The sequence below is a fragment of the Gigantopelta aegis genome, chromosome 1 (assembly GCF_016097555.1).
Source record: "Gigantopelta aegis isolate Gae_Host chromosome 1, Gae_host_genome, whole genome shotgun sequence".
NCBI lineage: Eukaryota > Metazoa > Mollusca > Gastropoda > Neomphalida > Peltospiridae > Gigantopelta > Gigantopelta aegis.
In genome coordinates, this window is record NC_054699.1 from 7,019,082 (window position 1) to 7,043,504 (window position 24,423).

Sequence of the window (24,423 nt, forward strand, 5' to 3'; positions counted from 1 at the left end):
GTTAGTTGCGACATACATGTAATGTTAGGATCAGACTACCAACTACCAGCATTAAGTTGGCCAACGTTCTGCTATCACTTCTACAACTGTCCAGTTGCTAGTCTGAGCGCTCTCACAACTCTATTCTCGGCGTATAACCCATTGTTAACCTGAGCGCACCCATCGTAAGTCGGGGGGGGGGGGGGGGATGGGGGAAATTACAATGCGAGTCGAGTTGGCCAACTTCGTCGTGCCAGTTGACAGTCTGAGCTTAGCATAACGCTCCCCTCCCCAACATTTGTTTGTGTGGGTTTTTTTAATTAATGCAAGTATTTTAGCACAGGACTGCTATATCGTAAAGTTGTGAGAGTTTAGTGAATTAGGCCCCAGGGTCCCGTTCCACAAAGCGATCTTAGCACATAAGGTAGCTATGCACTTACGGTGATCTCACGGCTAAGATCGCTTTGTGGAACGGGGCCCTGGGGTCCAATTCACAAAGCTCTCTTAAGCTTTGTTAGACAACAAAGCATCCTCTTTGCAAGTTTTTTTGTTGTTGTTTTTTTGCACTGGACTGCGAGATCGTAAAGTTGTGAGAGTTTAGTGAATTAGGCCCAAGTTTTACTAAAGGCGACGCCACACGATACGAATACCTCGTACGAGAATAGCCGACTGACAAGACAAACATTACGATTCCACTGGTTGCAGTGCAATCCATATTTGAAAAACTAACGTAGACTAAACAGATGAGTAGAGTCGTGCTTAACCCAAAAATATATTGAAAAAAAAACATTTGCTTGAGAGGGAGTGGTTTCGAACCCCGAAACCGTCTCCTTGCACACGTGCCTGCAAAATGTTAAAATGTTTTGGGGTTTGGGGTGGGTTTTTTCAAAAATTATCAGGGAATGATGATTATACTAGTATTAGTAAAATGAAAGTGTAAAACAAAACAAAAATGTAATCTCACATAGTTCTGTACATGAATCGAGTATGATACAGGTTGGGGGTTTTTAAGGGGTTATTTTAAGGTGTTTTTTTTTTTTATTATTTTTTTTTTACGACAGCGAACAATATTTCCATATTAATATACATATCCTTTGCTTTCCGTCTGTTCGATCGTCCATCCATTACACTTTCTGTCCATCCGACCACCAATCTCTTTCTATTTGTCCGACCATACATCCCTCTTTCTCATTCTGTCCATTTGACTATCCCACTTTTTTCAATTGTCCGACCATCCATCCCTCCGTCTCTTTCTGTTCGTTTGAACATCCATCCCTCTTTCTGATCGCTCACTATTCATTCATCTCTTTCTTTCTGTCCATTTCATCAACCATCCACCTTTCTCTTTGTCCATCAGACTATCCATCTCTTTCTCAGACAGATAATAGTAATATCACTCGTGTTTGCAATGTTACATCCTCAGAAACATTACTCTAAAAGGGGTGGCATGATACTAAAGTAGTAAAATGTGTGCCCCCCCCCCCCCCCCACCCCAGTGATGTATATACTATATCGTAAGGAATATACTCAAGTAGGTAACCAAAACATAGTCCAGGTCATTGATATAAATGTAAAATAATAATGATGGAAGCATTGCACACAAATGAACAAATTCACATGCATGTTCAATAAATACTGAATAACGATTCCAACTTACTGCACAAACTGAAAATGACATTTAAAATTCCATGACAGTAACTACACCATCAACTGGACTTTTGTTTTGTTCAACGACACCACTAGAGCACATTGATTTTATTAATCATTAGTTATTGGATGTCAAACATTTGGTAATTTTTGACCCGCAGTCCCAAAGGAAACCTGCTAAGTTTTTCCATTAGCAGGAATTGATCTTTTATATGCACTTTTCCAAAGACAGGATAACACATACCACAGACTTTGATACACTAGTTGTGACACATTGGATTTTGATGAGAAAACCCCCAATCAGAGAATTGAAAAAAAGAAGAATGTTTTACTTAATGACGCACTCAACACATTTTATTTACGGTTATATGGTGTCAGACATGGTTAAGGACCATACAGATATTGAGAGAGGAAACCCGCTGTCACCACTTCATGGGCTACTCTTTTTGATTAGCAGCAAGGGAACGAGAAATAGCGCAATGGGGCAACCGACGGGGATCGATCTCACACCGACCGCGCACTGTACCACTGGGCTACGTCCCGCCCCCTCAGAGAATGGGTTCATTGAGGTGGTTTGATCCTGTGATGTAAGCACCTCAGGCGAGCACTCAACCAACTGAACTTCATTCCCCCAACCTCCAACCCCATCAACTTGAACATCAACAAAATGAATGCCATATTATTTGTAATCACGGTCAACTGATGAACATAAGCCAATTTATTTGCAAGCAAAATGAGACAGCACTATTTCCCAAACATTGCTTATTGTAGTGAATCGAAGGTCACATAAGGCAACAAGGAGTAATTATACTGTATTTGAAAAACCCCACCCCAAAACACAAACAAACAAAAACAACTCAGGAAACAATAGAAAAATTAACTTGAAGCACATATATGTCATAAAGTGTGCGTCAGCCATGATGTTAAAAGCACAAAACCACAAGTACATGACTAAGTATTTGTCATTTGTCTATATACAAGTAAATAATTTAAGCAAGTGCGTTACAACAAACAAAAACAAATTAAAGTTATTCCGGATGATCAATCAAACACAAACAGTCTACTCAACCAGCCCAATCACACAAATTATCTTGTTATCTCAAACCAACCAACAGTTTAATGCAATCGACCAATCAACTACTAATAATTTACTCCAGGTGACCAATGAAAGACCAACAAGTCTACCAATCATATTCATGTAGTAGGTTACAAAACAAATCTTCCTTCAAAATCCATCTATGCTCAACTTGACCAATCACATCATGATGTTTAATCCCAATGACCAATCAAAATTGTAACAGCATAGTGGAACTAACTGATCAAATACTGATTAATTCTTTCAAGCTGACCAATATAATACTAGTAATTATATCAACAACTCACGTCAAAAGATGCATCATAACAACTAAACACCCTCCCCTCCCAACACACCGTTCTGGACAGACAGCAAGTGCGCCAGACGGTATTTAACATTGGGGTGACGGAGAGAGTGCGTGTTGGGAAAGGTGTGCACCTCTTGCAGATGGTGCTGCACGGGTGTTCCCTCTTGAAACATTTTCAAAGATATCCACTTTCGGGTGATATTGTCCGAATATTAAACAGAAAGAACACTCAAATATGTAGGAGTATGCAGTTTAAAAGGAAGAAGCCAAAACACCCCTGGACAGCACATATAGGTTAAGCGTGTCCAGGACATAACTGGACATAACCATGAAAACAGAGGAATGAATAGAAATTGCTTGACAGTTTATATACATATTTGTTGAACCAACGAGTTAAAAAAAAAAAAAAATTTTTTTATTTCAGGGCTTATATATAAAGGGATCAAAATGATCGTGAACAAAAAAACCCTGAAGACTGAATGATCTTGAAAAGTTAGCACTTGCGTTGGTATTAAAATAATGAATTCCAGATAAATCCAAATATTTCTTCCGGTTTTTTTTATCAAATTATCATGCACAAATTGAAAAAGCTGCAACCAGTTAAACCTAATTATTTTTTCTCTCAAATTACAAACAAGTTATATCTGTGAGGGCTCGAACACTAGATTAAACATTCCATTGGATTTAATTTCTTTAACACCCAGAAAATTATTACAAATTCCATACTATCAAGAATTTCTAGACTGCATTTTCCATACTTTTGTGTTTTTCTCACAATCAAAAATAAAAAAGCTGGAAATTACAAATTCCATATTTTTAAAATGTTCAAGAATGTGTAAGAATATTTTCCATACTTAATTTTTTTTAACAAACCAGTAAGCAGGTAATCCATACTTCTAAAAAAATTCTCAATGGTATATTAATGTATTATATTATATTATTTTTTAACATGCCACCAATAGAACTTTTTACGAAGATCAAGAAAACAAATATTACATATTCCATTCCTTTGAAACATTTAAACACTGGGTGAATGTTTCACTTACTTTCTTTTAACATCAAAGTTTGTAGTTTTTGTCAGCACCCAGTAAATGGATATTGCAAACTCCATATTTTTCAAATGTTTCCACACTGGGTATTAATGTTGTCCACACTTAAAAAAACACAACAAAAACACATACGTGATTTCTTCTCAAAACTCCAAAATGGGATATTACAAACTCCATAGTTTTCTGGAAATTCCAGACTGCATATGATCTCCATGTTATGTCATACATAACAACTGACAGCCACTTGTAGTTTATGAAAACTTAATCGCTGGAACCGTATTTCAACCGAGAGGATGCAAATTAAAAGTGCATGGTTAACTCAGTGTTGTGAAAGCTGTTAGCACAACCCCGTCGTCGTGATAACATAACAGAGATTTGTTAATTCCTTTCAGAAGAACATGTGTGTGGTCAGAAAGATGTAACCATGGCCTCCCTGCAAGACAAACATCAGTTGTTAGTCGTGTTGTAACGCTGTCAACTAAAGGTGCAATGCTAGCAATATTTAGAATTACAGAAATAGAGAAAACATTACGTTTATTATTATTAAAGTATCTTTTTTCTTTAGGGCTATATATTTACCTATTGCAATAAAACAAACAGGTGCAGCTGGAAAAAGAAAATGAAAGTCAAAGCACAGTGCTGGTCAAGGCTCAAAATTAACTGCAAGAAGAATGTTAAAATTTGTTTTGTTTAATAACACAACTAAAGCAAATTGATTTTTTTTGTTTATCATTGGCTATTGGATGTCAAATGTTTGATAATTTTGACATCTAGTCTGCTACATTTTTCTATTAGTAGCAAGGGATCTTCTTATGCACCATTCCACAGCCTTTGATATACCAGTCGTGGTGCATGGACTGGGACTAGCTAAGTAACTAATACATGTAGTGTAACCTTTTCCACAGCAATTCAATAGACCCGAGATAAATATCAATAAAAAGGTTATGATACAGAGATTACTAAACGAGCTTGTGTGTCATACTAATTGGACAAGACTGAGTGTCAGGATTCTTGTATTACCTGACCGATAGGAGGGTAATACATGAATCCCGACACAATTTGTAAATCAGTACAATTCACAAGTGAGTGTAATAATTTCTTTATTATCCACATTATCCAAAATATTATTTTCATGAATAACAAGCTAGGAACATGTCAAAATGTTTCAAACGTAACTAAAAAAGAGACGATGAAACGTCGTCATTTTGTTAAGCGTTTACACTGGGGAAGCCGCATTAAGTTATGATGTCGAATCACAAAATTACATCATTCGTTGGGCATGTGAAATCATCATGACACATGTGAGTCATACTGGTTATATTTCCCTGAATGTATTGAACTATGTGGTAAATAATTTATATTATTACTCTTGAAAATAAGCAATTCTATATGTATCTGGAACATGTAGAGTATTACGCCATTGGTAATACATGAATGTAATGTCATATTAATGCGAACTGGTGATCCGAGGTCATCAAACAACAGATTTAGATTGATATTTTGTTATTAAAACACTCATTATAAAAGCTATCTTGTTAATTTGTAGTGTTAAATTTTATTTAACATATGAAACAGACACAGCAAATATGATGAAATGGTTAAATAAAGAAGTTACTTTGTCAGCCATCTTTGTTTGTTCGTGAAGAATAATGGTTTATTTATCGAAGAAGAAGTTTGTTTTATTTAACGACACCACTAGAGCACACTGATTAATTAATCATCGGCTATTGAATGTCAAAGGTTTATTTATCAAATGAATGAAAGAAAACGACTCCATCATATGTGGTCATGTGGAATAGAAAATTACATAATCGGTGGTGGAAATTTCGACCCTGGGACGAGACTTAAACTTCCACCACCTCGAGTGTACCATCCCACATAAGAACATATGATGGAGTCTATACATATAAATCTCCTAGCATAAAAGTCATATTAGTCCCTTTAACAACACCACTAAAGCACAGTGTTTAATTAATCATCAGCTATTACATACATGTGATTAGTGATACGTTTCGTAGGAAACCCGCTACATAGAGGATATTTCATGTTTTTTGGTCAAATATAATTTATATCTCATCGAGTGAAGTTTGCAATCATATCTCATGAGTCGCGCAAGCGCGACGAGTGTGATAGAATTCCAAATTTTACAAGATGAGATATAAAACATATCTGACAAAAAACATGAAATTTTCTATTTATTATGTAACCTTTGGCAATTTACCTTTATTTTTAAAATGCCAGCAGCAAAATAGTTCCGGCTTTCTTACAGTGAAGATAACACTTCAACAGTGATGATAACACATTTTAGAGTGAAATGTTCACTCTAAAATGTGTTATTGTCACTGAGAACACTTATTTCACTGATATTTTAAGATATTTCACTATATGTTGTATAATAAATGTTTCTAGTAGTAGCAAAGGATCATTCATATGCATTTTACCCACAGACAGGACAGCACATGGCCTTTATGCTAGTCATGTGGCACTGGTTGAGATAGGGAAAACAATTACCAGGGAACTGATAGACAAATGATTCAATGCTACAATTGGACAGGACGTAGCCCAGTGGTAAAGTGCTCCGTCGGTGGGCCCATTGGGCTATTTCTCATTCCAGCCAGTGCACCATGACTGGCATATCAAAGGCCGTAGTATGTATTACCCTGTCTGTGGGATGGTGCATATAAAAGATCCCTTGCTGCTAATCGAACAGAGTAGCCCATGAAATGGCAACAGCAGGTTTCCTCCATCAATGTGTGTGTGGTTCTTAACCATATGTCTTGACGCCATATAAAAATGTGTTGAGTGTGTCGTTAAAAAACCCAATTCTTTCAATCCTATAATCCAACTCAGGCGAGTGCTCTACCGACTTAGACAGATCCTGTCCCTTGTAGCTAGTTATCAAGCAATGTCTTGGACATTATCAGGGGGACGTCACAAAGCCCAGTAGTAAAACACTTGCCTGATGCGTGGTCAGTCTAGGATCGATCCCCATCAGTGGACCCATTGGGTTATTTCTCGTTCCAGCCAGTGAACCACGACTGATATGTCAAAGGTTGTGGTACGTACTATCCTGTTTATGGGATGGAGCATATAAAAGATCCCTTGCTACTAATGGAAAAATGTAACATGTTTCCTCTCTAAGACTATATGTAAAAATTACCAAATTTTGACATCCAACAGGTGATGAATAATACATCAATGTGCTCTAGTGGTGTTGTTAAACAAAACAAACAACACACAGATCACATGCGTAAACAGTACTTGTAAACAGTAATTTTTAGTCCCTCCCCAAAGAGAACTGATAAATTGTAAACCGGAAAACAATAACAATACCAACAAAAAACATTTAACAACAGAAAAACAATAACAAAAACAAAACAAATGAAATGAAACAAAAAACAAACAAAACAACAAAAAACCCTTTCATAATTTCTTAAGAAATCGACAACTGTGACATAGGAAATGGAACCATTCTCTAGTAATTCTTGATGAAACTGAAAAATATGGCTGACAATGCTCAATGAACATAGGAATTATACTGTACATAATGGCTTGGCAGACACACACACCCCCCACCCCCCCCCCCCCCCCCCCCCAACAACAAAAAAAAAAAAAAAAATTAATTAAAAAATTCATCTTCCATTTTTATTATAAAATGCAACTTTAAAACATTTAACAAAAAGGTATAATTTAATAATAATATTCATAATGAAAAAAAAAAGCTATCCACAAGTTCAACTACATGTAAATTATGAAATCTTTATTGAAATATGACTTTCAGTTTGTGACACATGAAGATAAGATAACAAGCTGACATCACCAACTAAGCAAGCTTATTTGTATTTTCATACATACATGTACATACATTATTGTCATGTAGTAAAATGTTGTGTCGAGAGTTTAGAGAAGTCATTGTTAAACTGGGCTGGGAAAAGAGAATGCAAGCAGATCCAAATTAGGCAGGGTTGTGATCACTGAAACATGACAGCAGGAAGGTTCATTTAATATTACCAAATTAATTTAATATTAAAAAACGAAAATGGGAGTTTTGTGACAGAGATCATCTTGTTAATGGGGTGATGGATCAAGATGCAGGGTGTGCATTTCAAGGTCGCCTCAGGAGAGTGAAGAAAAAAACACCTTGGGCGAGTCAAAACCGTATCATGAGTTACCTGCCTGGCAACCAAAATTGTGTGCATTCATCACAGCACATTATTTCGGAATATCCAAAATGTAATGTTTGTAAAACATCATTGGGCGTGTAAGTCAAAGTGCTAACATGACTCCCCCAAATGGCAAGTGAAAAAAGAAAAGTCCAAGTGTACACCCTGAAAATGGTTTACGAACTTCTGTTTTGGGGGATCCAATAAAAATCGAACATAAACATGTTACTCTTGGAGACCACTAAAATCCCAACAGTCTACGTAACATATAACGAATATGTAAGATCATTTACTAACAGTCTACCCAGTTTAACCAATGGTACACCTAGTTTTCTCCTACTGTTGGTTGTAGGCATTATTAACAGTCTACCCAGTTTAACCAATGGTACACCTAGTTTTCTCCTACTGTTGGTTGTAGGCATTATTTGATTCCTCAGATTTCACTTGTATCAAATTTTACTGTTTATCTTTCATGTTAGAAGTATACATGTACACCATCGTGTGCCAACAAAAACTCAGTTTGTGACTCAGTCTAACAAGGTTTTTGATCTTCTATTTAAAACTAATAATTCCTTAGGACAAATGAATTCAGAAGAATGAGCTACTGCTCCACATACATTGTACATGTATTATATACATCTTATTTTCATTTCGTTCTGTGTAACAAATAAAAGATAAAACATAACGACAATAATATTAATTTTACTTCAGTCTTTGAAGAACAGAACATCATTTAATCATGGTATTGTTTGTTTTCTTCTTGGTTAACAAATTTGTATAGACCAAAAATAAAAACAACTAAGGAAAACTCCTTTCTCTGAATTAAACTACATGCATAGATTAATCCCCCTTTATACATATGTACAAGTCATGAATCTAACAGAAAAATGTGCAGAGGGGAGTTGGGGCCAAAACACCCCCAGCTCCTCTTGTTCCAAGAAAATAACTCCTAATAAAACTATCTAGCTCTGAGTCAGCAAAACATTTTGCCAAATCAGAGAAAAAGGCTACACTCATTTTTATTGTCGAACAAACTATCAATTATTACATGAATATTTTTGCCAAATAAAAATAAAATTTGCCAATTAGTCCAAACATTCCTTATTGGCAAATTTTGTTGAGTGGCAGAGACTTCCCTGCCTAAAACCATCGCTCGTCACAGTCTAAACCCCCTGCACAATTTCCTGCAAACGTGCCCATTTACATTATAACCCCAAACATTAACACAGGAAAAAATAAAGGGTCACAAACAAATATATATACAATACTGACTTGCATTCAATGCACAACAAATGTACAAGACGTCCACCATATCTTGGTAATAAATAGCAATGTTCCTTCAAAAGATAAGGTAAATGGAAACAAGTCCAAAATGTTTGCATAAATAACGTTTCTTCCTTGGGAATGACTAAAGTTATGGTGAATTTAAAGAAAGACTAATGGTAAATATTATTATAGTGAAACCTCTCAAAACCGGACCCTCTGTAAACTGGAATTCCTTTCACAGTCCTTTTTTTAAAAATTGATACAGAACTTAACCTCTCTAAACCGGATACCTCTATAATACAAGACATTTTACTTTGTCCCAAAGGTGTCCGGTTTAAGAGGGGTTTCAGTGTATTAATAATAATCGATGTTTTCATGACAGAAAGATCTCTAGGAAGGCAAATCTTTAGAAATTCACTACAACAGGGCTGTTATAATAAATAGCGAGAACTATATTTTTATAAGACCAGTGTTCACAAACGTTCAATTTTAAATTTTGTGTTCATGCATTAATATAGGATTTCATATAATTACAGGGCTAGCTTTGGGTTAACCAGTGATATGATACCCATTTTGAAATAAAAGCTGAAAATATCTTTTAAGAGCTGAAATATCTATACAATATCTAAATAAAGGTAATTTTTTTAGCATTTCCGATCAAATCCAGTCTATTTTGTTAAAATTATTTTATGCAAAAAATAAAGCTGAAATCCGATAAAAAGCTAAAAAAAATCACATCCCTAAGTTAACAGAAAATTTCACCAAATTATCTTTCTAACTTTAAAATTTGCAAAACCCCAGTTATTTTCCCAACACAATATCAATCGTTACCTGAAAGCTTTAGCCAAATTATAATAAAATTTGCCAATTGTTTTCAAAATGCACAATTGGCAAAATTAGTGAGTGCCAAATTTAGCGGAGCCCTGAATCATATGCATGGTTACAACATGATACACCGAATTTACAAAGCCTGTTTTAGATACTCATGCATATATATGCAACTACATACATTTACAATGCTTAAACACCCGTGTTTACCACACACAAACAAAAACATTCCAAAAAAAACATTCCAAAAAACAGACTTTGTAAATTCAGCCTATGGATGTTTAAAAGTTTCCCAAGCCTGTAACAGTAACGCATTATAAATAATAATACTAATGAGTGTTTTTTTCCCTGGAATAAAGATCTAGAGAGTACTAAGAAGTCTGTTCACACATCACGCTGTACCCACACAACTATCTCGTCGTTATACATCCTGTCGGTGACCTTGGGGTTGATGGCCGTGATGAGCGGGAGTTTGTGTTCCGTGGGCTGGTTGATCTGGTGGTTGGCCGCCTTGCCCGGGACCACGCAGCTCCGGATCTTAAACAGAACCATGATCACCGAACTCCACAGTAGACAGGCACCTGGAGAAGAAATCCGCAAGATATTGAATATACAGTCAGACCTGATATAGTGGGCACCTGTAATGAGCAGCCACCTTTGTTCAGAGCCACATTTTTCACTCAAATTATCCAAAGTAGTATAATCTGACCTGTATTAAGCAGCCACCTGTGTTATGAGACCATAACTTTATTCTTGCAAATTTTCTAACATAGTATACAATGACCTATATAAAGCAGTCACCTGGGTAAAGAGGGCACATTATTCTCCCAAATTATCTAACACAGTATAAACTGACCTGTAGTAAGCAGCCACCTCAGACCTCAAAGTGAAAAATAAATGAGCAGAGTGATTAATTGCTCCCGTAACTTAGATTTGGTTATCGTATGGATACCAAATAAATTCACACACCAAGAGGAGCCAACAATTACTCTCCTTATTTCAGGGCACCAAGAGAGTCATAGCTCCCCTTAAACGGTGATGTCTGCACCTGTCTTAACAAGCCACCTTTTAATACTCCCTTTGATGGCTGCTGAACACAGGTTCTACTGCAGTTAATTTAATATATGAACATTTAATCAACTGTGACCTGGGGACAATATTTCAAAATCTTAGGTAACCTGAAGTCAGTTCACGTGAATTTTACTTAGGTAACCGATTTTTCGGTTACGTGAATATAGTTCTCGAAACCGACGAGTTAGGCCTACCTAATCCTAAAACAACTGAACTACGGTTCTGTGCTACAATGGTGGTTCGAATGTATTAAAAACATACTGATTTTCTCTTTCATTACCGATATATATATATATATATATATATAGTACTTTTAAATTTAGAATGTAATTACAGTTCACCACGTAACCGATTGGCGGTTCTCGTGATTTTAAAGTTGTGTAACTGACACACTAACAGAACAGTAGTTCTCGTGAAATATTGTGCCCTGTGACCTGCGTTATTTAAATGAATATTTCCTCAGAACACTAACACAGACTGAACTGCTATTGAAAGACCATTATGCATGAAACATAGCAGGTGTGAATCCAGCATTAGGGTGCTGACACCCACTCCCATCCAGTGTTTTAACGCAGGTATACAATGCATACATTTCTATATCTCGTTTGGGATTTTCAACAATAACAATCATTGGACTATGACCATTATGACTATGGTTTTGGAACACCAAGCTACATGTATTATTATTAAATTTAGACATATATGTATACATACATGTATAAAAAAAAGTACTGAACATTATATTATATAGATCTGTACTTACCAGCCAAGTAAAATGCGTATTTAAATTCCATCTCTTCTTGTATCAACATGCCTGAGGAAATAGAGAAGGAACATTATTAAGCAGAATTTATGTCTACAAGTATACATGTACAGTACGGGTCAGCTTTTGGTTTCTTCAGTCAGGGATTTATCAAGGATTTTTTTTCCAGAGTCCCATGTATGATGGGACTGGACAAATTAGCTCAAGTAAATCATACTTGGGATATTTTTAGGCCACTGAATGATGTAGTACACCACTGTTAAATTAATTTATTAGAACAGGCATAATTAAATACATACATACATACATACATACATACATACATACATACATACATACATACACACACACACACACACACAGACACACACATATATATTAGGCCCTAGCGAAGCTTCGTATATTCAATTCGATTCGAAATCGTTGTGAAGCTTCAATTCGATTTTTGTGTATTTGGAATTTCGAATATTGCAGTGTACAGACAATTGGAAAAAGAGGGACAAACTATATAATATTGCAGTGTACGGACAATTGGAAAAAGAGGGACAAACTATATGGCCAACCGTTAACATTAATAAACAATAAACTCTGTGGGAACTGGAAGACAAACCAGATCATGTGCAGTCTTTCCCACTCTTGCTACAGTCGCAAGAAACACACTCGGCATTCAAGCTACTAACTGCTCTTCAGAAAGGGTGAATTCCACAGGCACAAACGTTATAACCGACAAACGACACTCTGTCTCACCAAAATGGGGATATAAAAACGCTGATCTCATCCTATCCATGTCAGACTTCAAGCAGAGAAAGTGATGTGATTATAATGTTATATGTATCATGACACTTTGAATCGATTAATACAAATTGCTTGACTTAACAAATATATTTCTTTTTTCTGGTATTTAGTTTTGATCTCTGATTGGTGATGAGTGTTTTCAGAATCACGTTTACTTGAATTATTTTATGATCTAATTAAAAGCCAATAAATGATCACCTTCCAAAATATTATCACGTGTTAGTTCAACTTTTCATTAGTACTGGTTTTCTATTTAGCGCGCTTTATTATTTAAACTTCAACATTGTGTAATCATGTTAATCACCATACGTACACCCAATGCAGTGGGTATTTATATTGTCTTTCTAATTTCCTTCACTGAGCTGAATATTCCTTCGTGAACTGCATCTGATACACTTGATTATTCTCCAAGGTATTCGAGATTCGAAATTCGATGCGATTCGAACATTCAATTCAAATGGAAAATTGAGATTCGCAGGGCCCTAATGTATGTATGTATATAAATTGAATATATATTGGGAATTTGCAGCATGAAAAGTGGGAATTTCAGTGCATCTTTCTTTTGGGAAGGGGCCTACATGTATGTATGTATATATATATATATTTGGAATTTGCAGCATGAAAAGTGGGAATTTCAGTGCATCTTTCTTTTGGGAAGGGGCCTACATGTATATTCGGACCCACAGAACACCTGGATAAATCCCTGTTAGTCATCTATAACAGCTGATGATCTAGATGATCTTAACTACATATACATAGCACGTAAAACAAGAGACGATGGATACATATTTATTCACCATTCTGAGCAGTTTGAGACTGTTGTAAATGAGCAGTCTGTATTCAACCGATAATAAAGGCTTTATTTGCAGTCAGAAAAACGAGGTCACCCACATTGTATACTGACTATAGCAGGGCTTGAAACAGGAAGTAAAATATGGTCTGCTGTTATTTTCTTTTTATAAATAGCAGGCCAAAAGAAATTTGTCCTGCTGAGAAAAAAGTATGGCTTGATGGAAATACATAGAGGATACTCCCCGAGTGTCTTTTGATATCATAATTTATCAGCACAAGTTGATAATAGTATGAAATCCGAGGCTTGCCGAAGATTTTTATACTTTTATCAACGAGTGCTGATAAATTATGATATCACAAGACACAAGGGGGTATTCTTTTTATCAGCCATTATCATTCTTTTCATTTGTAACAATTGTAAACAATGTCAGTAATGTGGGTTGAATGTCATTATATTTGGCAGCGGTAGGCTTGTTAACTAGCAGAACGACAGTGGCATGACGTCACTAATGATAGGTTTACCACTGCAACATACACAGTGACGTAACAAAAGAAGTGATATCTACTAAGACAATATCGCAAATTATAGTGCCAGTGATATCTTCCACAAAAGCCTTTAATGGATGATAAAATAGAAGACGGCACAGATTGAAGGAGAGTTTAGGATAGTATGTGGAAAATTAGGACCTCTGAGATATATTTTAACTAGTGCATTATCATGATTAGGGAATTAAATATAACATAATCTCAAGCTACATATAGCAGATGGGATAACAGGGCTAGCTCTGGCACTCGCCAAGCTAGCCATATGCAAATTTTACAAACAATTGGTGAAATTTATTTTAATTTGGCGAAAAAAATTCTTGTTATTTTATTAGAAAATATTTGGGTTTTAAAGTTTAAATAGATGATTTGGTGAATATTTCTGATCTCCCAGAGCAAGTCATGGATAATCGTACATAGTTTTGGGAATTGGATGGAATTTCAACATTGATCAGGATCGGTTCGTATCAACTGACCAACTTTCGATTACACAATCGGTTAGTATAAATATGAACATAAGAACAACTTTAATTATATAATTAAGCACCATGCACCTACTATCGTGTTCATTAGAATAGACCCCACAAATGGTTAATTTTACCTTTACTAAACTATTTTAGATCTTTTTCCTTTGCGTACACACGAAAACAAATATACCAGATGCAATTTATTTACCACAATTTCATCATCTAAACTGGAGGAACAATTACAGTTAATATTTTTCCACACAATCAAATAAGAATTTTTATAATCGAACATCACATCAGTAGAGCCAATCTGATAAAGTTTTGATTATAATGGATCACTGGAACATCACTAATCACTCTTAACAAAAGGCCTATGATTTTGTTTTGGTAGTTTAAGCAGGTGAATTTGTATTTCAATTTTCACAAGCCATGTCTATAGTGCCACTATTTCAATCCCTGATGACACTACATTTTAAACTTGCCACAATTATTAGTCGCATTGACTAGTACTTTTTACATCAGACATGTGTGTGGAAATGTATGCAGGAGGGGGTCTAAACATGATACCCCCTTAAAATATATTTAACTAAAAAAATAAAAAATTGCCTGAGCAGGGATGGTTCCAACCCCCGAACCCTCCCCCTGCACATGCTCCTGTACACCTCTGAACCTCTGCCATGGAGTACTACTGAAATGTGTTAAAAAGAAAGAAAAACAGTGGAAAAACAATTTACCTGCTGCCGGTCCCCCCGCTAACGAACCAACAGCAATCATGAAGCACAAATAACCATTGCCAAGGGCAATGTACTCTGGCCCCAGCAGCTCTCTAGAAGCCTGAGATAGAAAAGTAGTCCAGTATCCACTGTAGAAGCCAAACAGAATGGTGTACCCGACCTGTCCCGGTACGTCGTTAAACATGAGGGGACAAATCCCCGTGATCACGAGCCCTAGCCCTATGGGACACAGCACTGACGTGATCTTGTCCAGCGTGCTGTTGCGTCCCATGAACGCAAACATCATCCGGCACGTGAAGCTTGACACACCGATCGACATCACCAGGTACGTGACCGTTTCGAAGTCGGTGCCCTTCGCCATGGCGTATGACGGCAGGTACAGATATATCACAGTGGAGCCGAAGCTCCAGAACAGGTTGGCGATGCACATGCCATGAAAGAGAGGGTGTCGGAGAGGTAGACAGGACAGCAGCGGCAGGAGTTGGATCTCCTTGTCACGCGGCTGGGGCTTCATGAGGGCGCCGCACACACACAGGTTGAGGCAGAAGCCGGACAAGATGAGCATGGCACCCCGCCACGCGTACTGCTCGATGAGGAAGCGGATGGCGATGGGGAATAGTATGATGCCGCAGCTCACCCCGCCCACCACCACGCTCAGGGCCTGGAAGCGGTTCTGAGCGAAGTGACGCTCAACTGCCACGATCGATGGAGAGCACGCCAAGCCAAACCCGATACCTGAAACAAAAAACAAAAGAGGAAAAAAAAAAGAAAAAGATTTAATGATGCAGTTTCTATTCCTCCAATGTATAATGTCTTTTGCTAGAAAGAAACAAAGAAATGGTTTCAACAACACATTTTAATTTCCCTCAATACATTTTAATTTACGGTTATATGGTGGACATATTGTTGAGGAGAATGATGCAGATAATGTGAAAGGAAGCCTGCTGTTTTATTAGCAGCAAGCCTTTAAGGGATCCTCTATACAATATGCACCATCCAGGGTTCCAGCTGCCGTTCGCCATTGTCGCCAATTGGCGAATTATCACAAATTTGGCTATAATCTGGTCAATCAGGTGATACAAAATGGCGATTTATTTTTTTCAACCAATGTTTCCCGAAATTCGATTATCTTATTTTCCTAATATATATATATATATTTAATGTCGCCGCCATTCCAAAGAAAATATATGCGCGAAACCCTTGCCCTTAATAAAATAAAATGTGGATGCAGTGAATCGTGAACCAATCAAATCGTTAACGATTCCTCATGAATAAAATCTACATACAGGGCTCTGTTCGATCGAGTACTTCATTCGTATGAATATATTTATTTCAGTTTGCGTAAGCTCCGTATAACCTATTAAAACGCCAGATATGCGGGTCCACATTTTTTTATTTAAGTTTCACACTGAATTATATTCTTATGTTTTATCTACCAAGATAATTTGCATTTTGTATCATTGTTTAGGTTTAATTTTAAAACATTGTTCTAGTAAATCAAACGCTCATTGAAATGCGATCTTTAATCACAGTTATCACGTGGTGACGCTAAGTGTTGCGGGACCGCTAGTGATTACAACACAATGCCGCGACCAAGTACAAACGGGATCGCGATTTGAAATCTCAGGTACAAATAACAGATATGCTTCTACCCATTCGGGAAGTCCACATGGCTGACACCGACATCAACGAATCAACAAATATAAACATTAACATTTTCAATCTGCTCTTTTGGCTATAAAAGTTATATCGTGGCTATAAAAGTAAACATTTGGCTACAACTTTGGCTATTAATGAAAATTTTCCAGCTGGAATCCTGACCATCCCACAGACCGGATAGTACATATCCACAGACATTTGATATACCAGTTCACTGGATGGAACAAGAAATAGCCCAATGGTGATTTTAAATTGTCATTACAAAACACACCTGATCCTTGTTTAAGTTATGATGCAGTTATTACTATATTAGACTAAAACAAGAGTACCGGTAATGTGTGCCTGGTATAATACAGATTTTACCACCTGAAATTTTAATAGTATAATTAATAACTAACCTTATGTACTCATTGACTACTCAATTAATGTGCAGCTGCTCTAAGTGTGGTTTAACAAATCAAACTAACCGTATGTACTCATTGCCTACTCAATTAATGTGCAGCTGCTCTAAGTGTGGTTTAACAAATCAAACTAACCGTATGTACTCATTGACTACTCAATTAATGTGCAGCTGCTCTAAGTGTGGTTTAACAAATCAAACTTTACTTTACTCACCTGTGATGAGCCCGAAACAGATGTACACCTGATACAACTCCGTGACAAACAGCCCGAGAGCCATCCCCCCTGCCGCTATGAGCCCTCCGAGGATAACACTCACACGACAGCCGAACTCGCTCGTCACAAACCGCAGCATCACACCTGAAACATACAAGCATATTCACATCAACATATTACACTCACACGACAGCCAAACTCACTTGTCACAAACCGCAGCATCACACCTGAAACATACAAGCATATTAACATCAACATATTACACTTACACAACAGCCAAACTGGCTCGTCACAAACCGCAGCATCACACCTGAAACATACAAGCATATTCACATCAACATATTACACTCACACGACAGCCAAGCTCGCTCGTCACAAACCGCAGCATCACACCTGAAACATACAATTATATTCACATCAACATACTACACTCACACGACAGCCAAACTGGCTCGTCACAAACCGCAGTATCACACCTGAAACATACAAGCATATTCACATCAACATATTACACTCACACGACAGCCAAACTCGCTCGTCACAAACCGCAGCATCACACCTGAAACATACAATTATATTCACATCAACATATTACACTCACACGACAGCCAAACTCGCTCGTCACAAACCGCAGCATCACACCTGAAACATACAATTATATTCACATCAACATACTACACTCACACGACAGCCAAACTCGCTCGTCACAAACCGCAGCATCACACCTGAAACATACAATTATATTCACATCAACATATTCAGGCACTGAATTTGTGATTAAAAAAAAAATTTGGATCCCGCCATGCAAAATCGAAAATGTGATTGAATACAGATATTTTGGGACTCTGGCTTGCAATTCAATATTTGAGATTTGTAGAAGCATGCAATTGTGATAAATCAGCAGCAGATATTCTATATATTTACAAATAGTTTACACATAATTGGATTGAGATTTTCTACTTGGAATACATGTGCAGGGAACATTCTGTTCAGTATCAGGTCGCGATTTGCTACGCAAGTTTAAGAGATAGCTACGCAGTTTTAAATCATTAAACAGTAGTTTTGCTAATAATATTTTAACTGACTCGAGTTATCGCAAATCACGATTTTGAGAAAATAAATGTACCTGATGTGACCAGCCAGAGTTGTGTTTGAAAATCTACCTGAACAAACATGATCAACTCCAGCTAATGTGTTAATATAAGTATAAAATAATTGCTGCTCAGACGGGACAAGACAAAAACATCTTCCAGATCATGGTGATGATATATGACTGACAAAAACTGGCCGGGCTAGCAGTATTTTGACTACTGTAGATGTTTTTTTTTCAAATTTAACCCAAGCAAATGTACATATATATAAAGAACATTTGCTGGTGGAATTATAAAGGTAAATGTTTTAATAATAATAATATGTACAAGAGACAAGCACCTGTCGCAGTTGGACAGACCAGGACTGGGATGTGGAGGTGGACAGTGAAAGAAGTTGAAAGATAGGAGGCAGTTGCTAGATCGGGAAGAAATGAGATGGAATTCAAAGGAGAGAAAGGAAAGGGGGAAGTGGGATAAAAAATAATAATAATAAACAAAATTATAATAATAATATGTACTCGACAGTGCTGTGACATAAAGGAGAATCGAGCCGATCCATGATGTGTCAAAATGGTTTTGTTGGAAGTGATCGCGAAAGACGATGTGAAAGATGCCAATGCTGTAGGTAATGCCACAGATGATGAGCTGAGTGAAGAATGCCGCCACGACGATTACCCATTTCCTCAGTCCGGCATCTTCGGACATACTCTGTTTGTGTTTCACTGTCACCACAATCATTTAGCCTCTGCAAGACACAAAAAGTATTGAGAATAAATTAATGAAATGTATCAAAATACACATATAGATATGCAGTTTAATTCTGGTCGAAGTCACTGGCCACATGAGCAGACGACCAGGCCTGGTGCTTAGAAAACTTTTATAGACTCTACGACTCACGACTCTTAATAAGAGTCCGAGATGTGAACGTCATGACAACGCCATACAAATTGTATGAGTGTCACGCCATTAGAGATTGAGTCTGGACTCTTAAAAGTATTGTAAGCATGGGACCAGGGCCCCGTTCCACGAAGCGATCTTAGCCCCTAAGATCAACTGTAGTGCATAGGGTAGCTATGCGCTTAAAGTAACCTTAGGGATAAGATCACTTTGTGGAACGGAGACCTGGTGGACACTGCTTCCTGCTCCAGTCAGGTCATAGGGTTTAACGTGCACATTCAGGGCAAGCTGTTGTAGCGCCCACCTGTCATGGGCATAGGTGGCGATCTGGGCTGGCTCCTCCATCCATGACAAGAAAAGGGGTTGGGGTGGGTGGGAGGATGGGACAGTCTATGTTGGCAGCTGCAAGAAAGTACCAGCAGCCCAACCGCAGGCAACTTTGGTGTTACTGAATTTTGAATATCCTGTAGGATTAAGTCAAATGGTAAAATAGTTGCGCAAATTTTTTGAAGTAATTTTGGCGCATTTTGGAACAGTTCATCAAGAGAAAGGGGGAGCTAATGCTTAATTTTGAATTCAGTTTGCTGAGTATCCTGCTATGTATGTTATGCTAAATGGCCGTGCTAAGGAGAAGGGTGAAGGCTAAAGTTGCCCCCCCCCCCCCCCCCCACCACCACCACCACCACCACCAACCTATGGACAAAAATGCCTTTTTAGGTTAAAAGTTCCCTTTTTATCACACTGGTGAGGACATTAGGTGCGTCGCAGGGCTTCTAGAATTTTTATAAAATCCACTAGCCATGGGATCAGTGATTTAGCATTTACTAGCCATTATAAAAAAATTCACTAGCCCTACTTTACTAAGTTATGGTAATTAAATTTTACTAACTACCGTAATAGTAATAATTGGACATGTCACCTAAAAAGGGAGATCAAGCTTAAAAACAATGGGGGATGGGGTGGGGGCAGGATATTCCTATTTACAAAATAAGACTTAACGGCAACATTTGACAACAAAAATTTGGGCATGGCAATAGTACTACTATATAGATATTAAAAAAACTCAAATTTTTATTTGTGGAAAAAAAGGACGAAAGAAAAAACAACACCCTCCATAAATATCCACCCATGCCCATATTTCTGTAGGTTTGTTAATTTAATGTCATAGGCCTTAGAATTGGGTGTGGGTGTACGGGGTACTGGCTTCCAACTCCGAAAATAATGCATTACCACCCCCTGCTGAAAAATCAAAGTAATATATTAACTGCCCCTACCCCCATTGCTGTCTTTGATTTTGATCAGGTAATACGGTTTTGTTATTCAGTTTTATTCCAGTTTGTACACAATTAGCTGAAAAAGATGCATTTTCATATACATATTCATATATAAATACTCTATACAGTACTGCCTAAAACAATTCTGGCTAAAGCATTTTCAATATGGCTAATAAAAATTCCATTTGGCTAATATTTTGGCTACAGGTATTTTTTATTCAGGGTTAGCCCTGGTACTAGCCATGGGAGTGGGGCTACCATAAGCTAGAAACCTTGTGCAAGTGAATATATATATATTTTTTTTTTTTTTTTTTTTTTTTTTTTTATAGGTATAATTGTTTGGGTAGGATAACCTAAACCCTCCACGAATCAGAAGACTTCCAATCACAAGTCTATACCCCATGCATCATTTCCTGCATATATGTGTCTGAATATCTGACAGCAACAGTGTTACTTTTGTTAATTTTCTGGGTATTTTTGTGGGGTTTTTTTTAAAGGCGGTGTATGTATGTGTGTGTGCGGGAGGAAGGGGTTCAGGCAGCCACCCTACTTCAATTTTTACCCAGCGAGAACACTGGTTGGTGTAACTGTCACACCCCAACAACTATTATGAAACGAAAAAGAGCGAGTGTGTGTGTGTGAGCGAGAGAGAGAAGAGAGAGAGAGAGAGAGAGAGAGAGAGACAGAGACACACGGAGGGTATTATTTGATAATAAATGTTTTATTACTGATGTCAAGCTACACAATTCAATAAACCTGAAAGGCGAAATTTTCAATTATTAATTAACAGACATTCTCCCCGCCCTACCCCAACCTGTTGCGGTCATCTTTTGACACAAATTTCCTCGTCCTCACCCCGACAATTGGTCCCAGTTATTGTTAAAAACTGGAGTTACACATTTTTCATTTCAAGAGTCATCAAAACACTAAACAAACAAAAAATCCACCTGGAAAAATATGTATCCATCTTGCATCAAACTGAATATTCAGAAGAAAGAAAATCCCAACAAAGAACGAACACTCACTGAAGACTAAAAAAATGCTTATGTCAAGCTCGCCATTTCACTTTTGCAGTACGTAATCCCCGTTTAAGTCAGCAGATAGTATTTACCAACTGTTCACTATCTAAACCTAATTCTAAACGTGAACTAATTCCACAAAACGTCCTCTTTCAAACTGAACTATTTTGACGATCACAAACGTACTCGGTCAAACAGCTGACAGATGCAGTTATCGCAGGTCAACCGAGTACCACGTGACTTTGTTTTGGTTTGCTCGCAACTGGCCGTGATGTAATACAAAGGCTGTGGATATATATATAGCACAGGTGATCGGAACAATGGTGTTTGAGCTTTTACTGGGTAAACAAGATCCACTTGATCTATATTCGTAAATAAAATTATATTTGGTATTCCAACCAGGAAACGGGTGTGTTGTCACCCCCAAAAGCGTCATAACCGTCCAAATGTCCGTCTAGCTCTCTTACAGTCAAAAGTACCGAGTCTATTGCCTGTGCAAATATTATTCTTTTTCTCAATATATTTTCCGGGGGAGCATTACTAGACTCCCTATAAACTTCGTTCACCACAATCTAGAGCGCCCCTCCCACCGCACCCCACCCCCAACCCACCCCTCCCTCCCTCCCTCCCTCCCTCTCTCTCTCTCTCTCTCTCTCTCTCTCTCTCTCTCTCTCTCTCTCTCTCTCTCTCTCTCTCTCTCTCTCTCTCTCACAATGTTTTATATTTGCATGTCGCCTAATAATACGACACCGTCGGACAGTGCGACTGCCCCCTCCAATCAATATTGATTGTATGGCGATTAAAAAATATATAGTGTTCTTGTGTTTTACACTGGCGTCGGAAGCGGGGGGTGGGGGGTGGGGGGGGGGTGGGGGTGGGGGTGGGGGTGGGCATGTGCTCCCCCACATACACTTTATAGCAACAGCGATGTTATATATATTTATACATACAGTCCAACCTGTATGGCGGCCACTCAAGGGGCCATTACGAAATGGCCGTCAAAGGCATGTGGCCGCCATATAGAGGTAGCATAAGATGTAACATTTAAATACTACTACTACTATTGCGATGAGGCGTTATCAACACACAGCAAACATTTTCTTCCTTGCCGTCTCATACACACACACACAGAGACGGCAAGGAAGAAATTTTTTGATGTTTGTTGGTATGGTGATGGTGTGTGTGTGCCCCCCCCCCCCCCCCCACCCCACACACACACACACACACTTTTTGGAACCTTCCTACGACCGTGTTTTATTATATTTTTTAACCCATCCTCCGTTATTTGTGTACACTGAATTAACGGATATATATGCCAGTATGCTATACTTAACGACGTACGTCGTTTGAGATTCACAAATTGTCAGACCAACTTTAGCGATGTAGGCCCACACAAAGACTGTCGTTTCGAATCACTAAGTGCGATATCCTGTCATCTGTTGCAATTCTGAAATCCAGGTCAAGTCCCTACAGACTGAATGAATCTGCAATAAATCTGAGTAAATCTTTAATATTTAAGCACTGACAATTACAAATTTCAATCTATTCCCTTGTCGTGCAATCGTTTGATTTACGTCGGCCGCTATCACCTATTTATCACACGGGCAACAAACAAAAGTTAAAAAGTGTTTTGTTTAGCGACATCACTGGAACACATATACTGAATAAAAAAAAAAACTTCCGATTTGTACATATAGTATTTGTTGTGTTAAAGAATTCATTGTGTAATGAAATTATATAGGTAGTATTAGCCCTGAGCTGTATTATCAGGATTCATGAATTTTATCGATTATTTTTGCACTGTTAATCGTCGACAACGTGAAATTCAATTTGCACGTGCATACATGGTTCGACATGTCCCGTGTAGTATTCGGTCAATTTGTTTTACTTGTCTTACTGACATTGCTGTGAAGTGAACGAAAACGCTTAAAAATTGTTAAAAAAATTAACGTTTTTTTACATTGTAGCATTTTTAGTATGCCAAGAATACCCAATAATGTACGTGAACGTAAGAAGACGTTGCAAGGCATGTTGGGGAGTTCTAGTCGAGCGATACGAAATCTTCGCGTAAGATTTCGAACGACAGGAAGCACCAACGACTTGCCACATCGTGGACGTCCGCGTGTTACAACGCGTGGTCAAGACCGCTATATCATGAACACGCATTTGCGCAATCGATTCCAAACTGCCACTGCTACTGCTGCTAACACACCTAGGCTTCATAATAACCGAATCAGTGAGCAAACTGTTCGTAATCGTCTGCGGGAGAACGGTTTACATGCACGACGTCCTTATGTCGAATGCGTTTTAACGCAACGTCATCGTCTAAATCGTCTTAATTGGGCACGTGTACACACTCGTTGGATACGGCGACGCTGGAATACCGTTC

General features: G+C 37.7%; 1 protein-coding gene across 4 annotated transcripts in view; it reads right to left on the reverse strand.

Annotated features, from left to right (window-relative positions):
- Window positions 1–3,920: 3,920 nt before the first annotated feature.
- The window catches only part of LOC121370095 (monocarboxylate transporter 12-like), a 41,189-nt gene continuing 20,686 nt past the window's right edge, over window positions 3,921–24,423 (reverse strand). For 2 of the 4 annotated variants that reach the window (XM_041495200.1, XM_041495221.1), the window contains exons 2-7: window positions 19,363–19,589; window positions 17,754–17,897; window positions 15,480–16,214; window positions 12,149–12,199; window positions 10,721–10,895; window positions 3,921–4,490 (exon numbers count right to left, since the gene is read on the reverse strand). In XM_041495200.1, the coding sequence (XP_041351134.1) occupies window positions 4,466–4,490; window positions 10,721–10,895; window positions 12,149–12,199; window positions 15,480–16,214; window positions 17,754–17,897; window positions 19,363–19,582 (1,350 nt within the window). In that variant the 5' untranslated portion in view covers window positions 19,583–19,589 and the 3' untranslated portion in view covers window positions 3,921–4,465. Of the gene's footprint in view, window positions 4,491–10,720; window positions 10,896–12,148; window positions 12,200–15,479; window positions 16,215–17,753; window positions 17,898–19,362; window positions 19,590–21,962; window positions 22,219–24,423 lie in introns of those variants that run through there. The other 2 variants (XM_041495214.1, XM_041495208.1) reach the window with 2 other exon arrangements.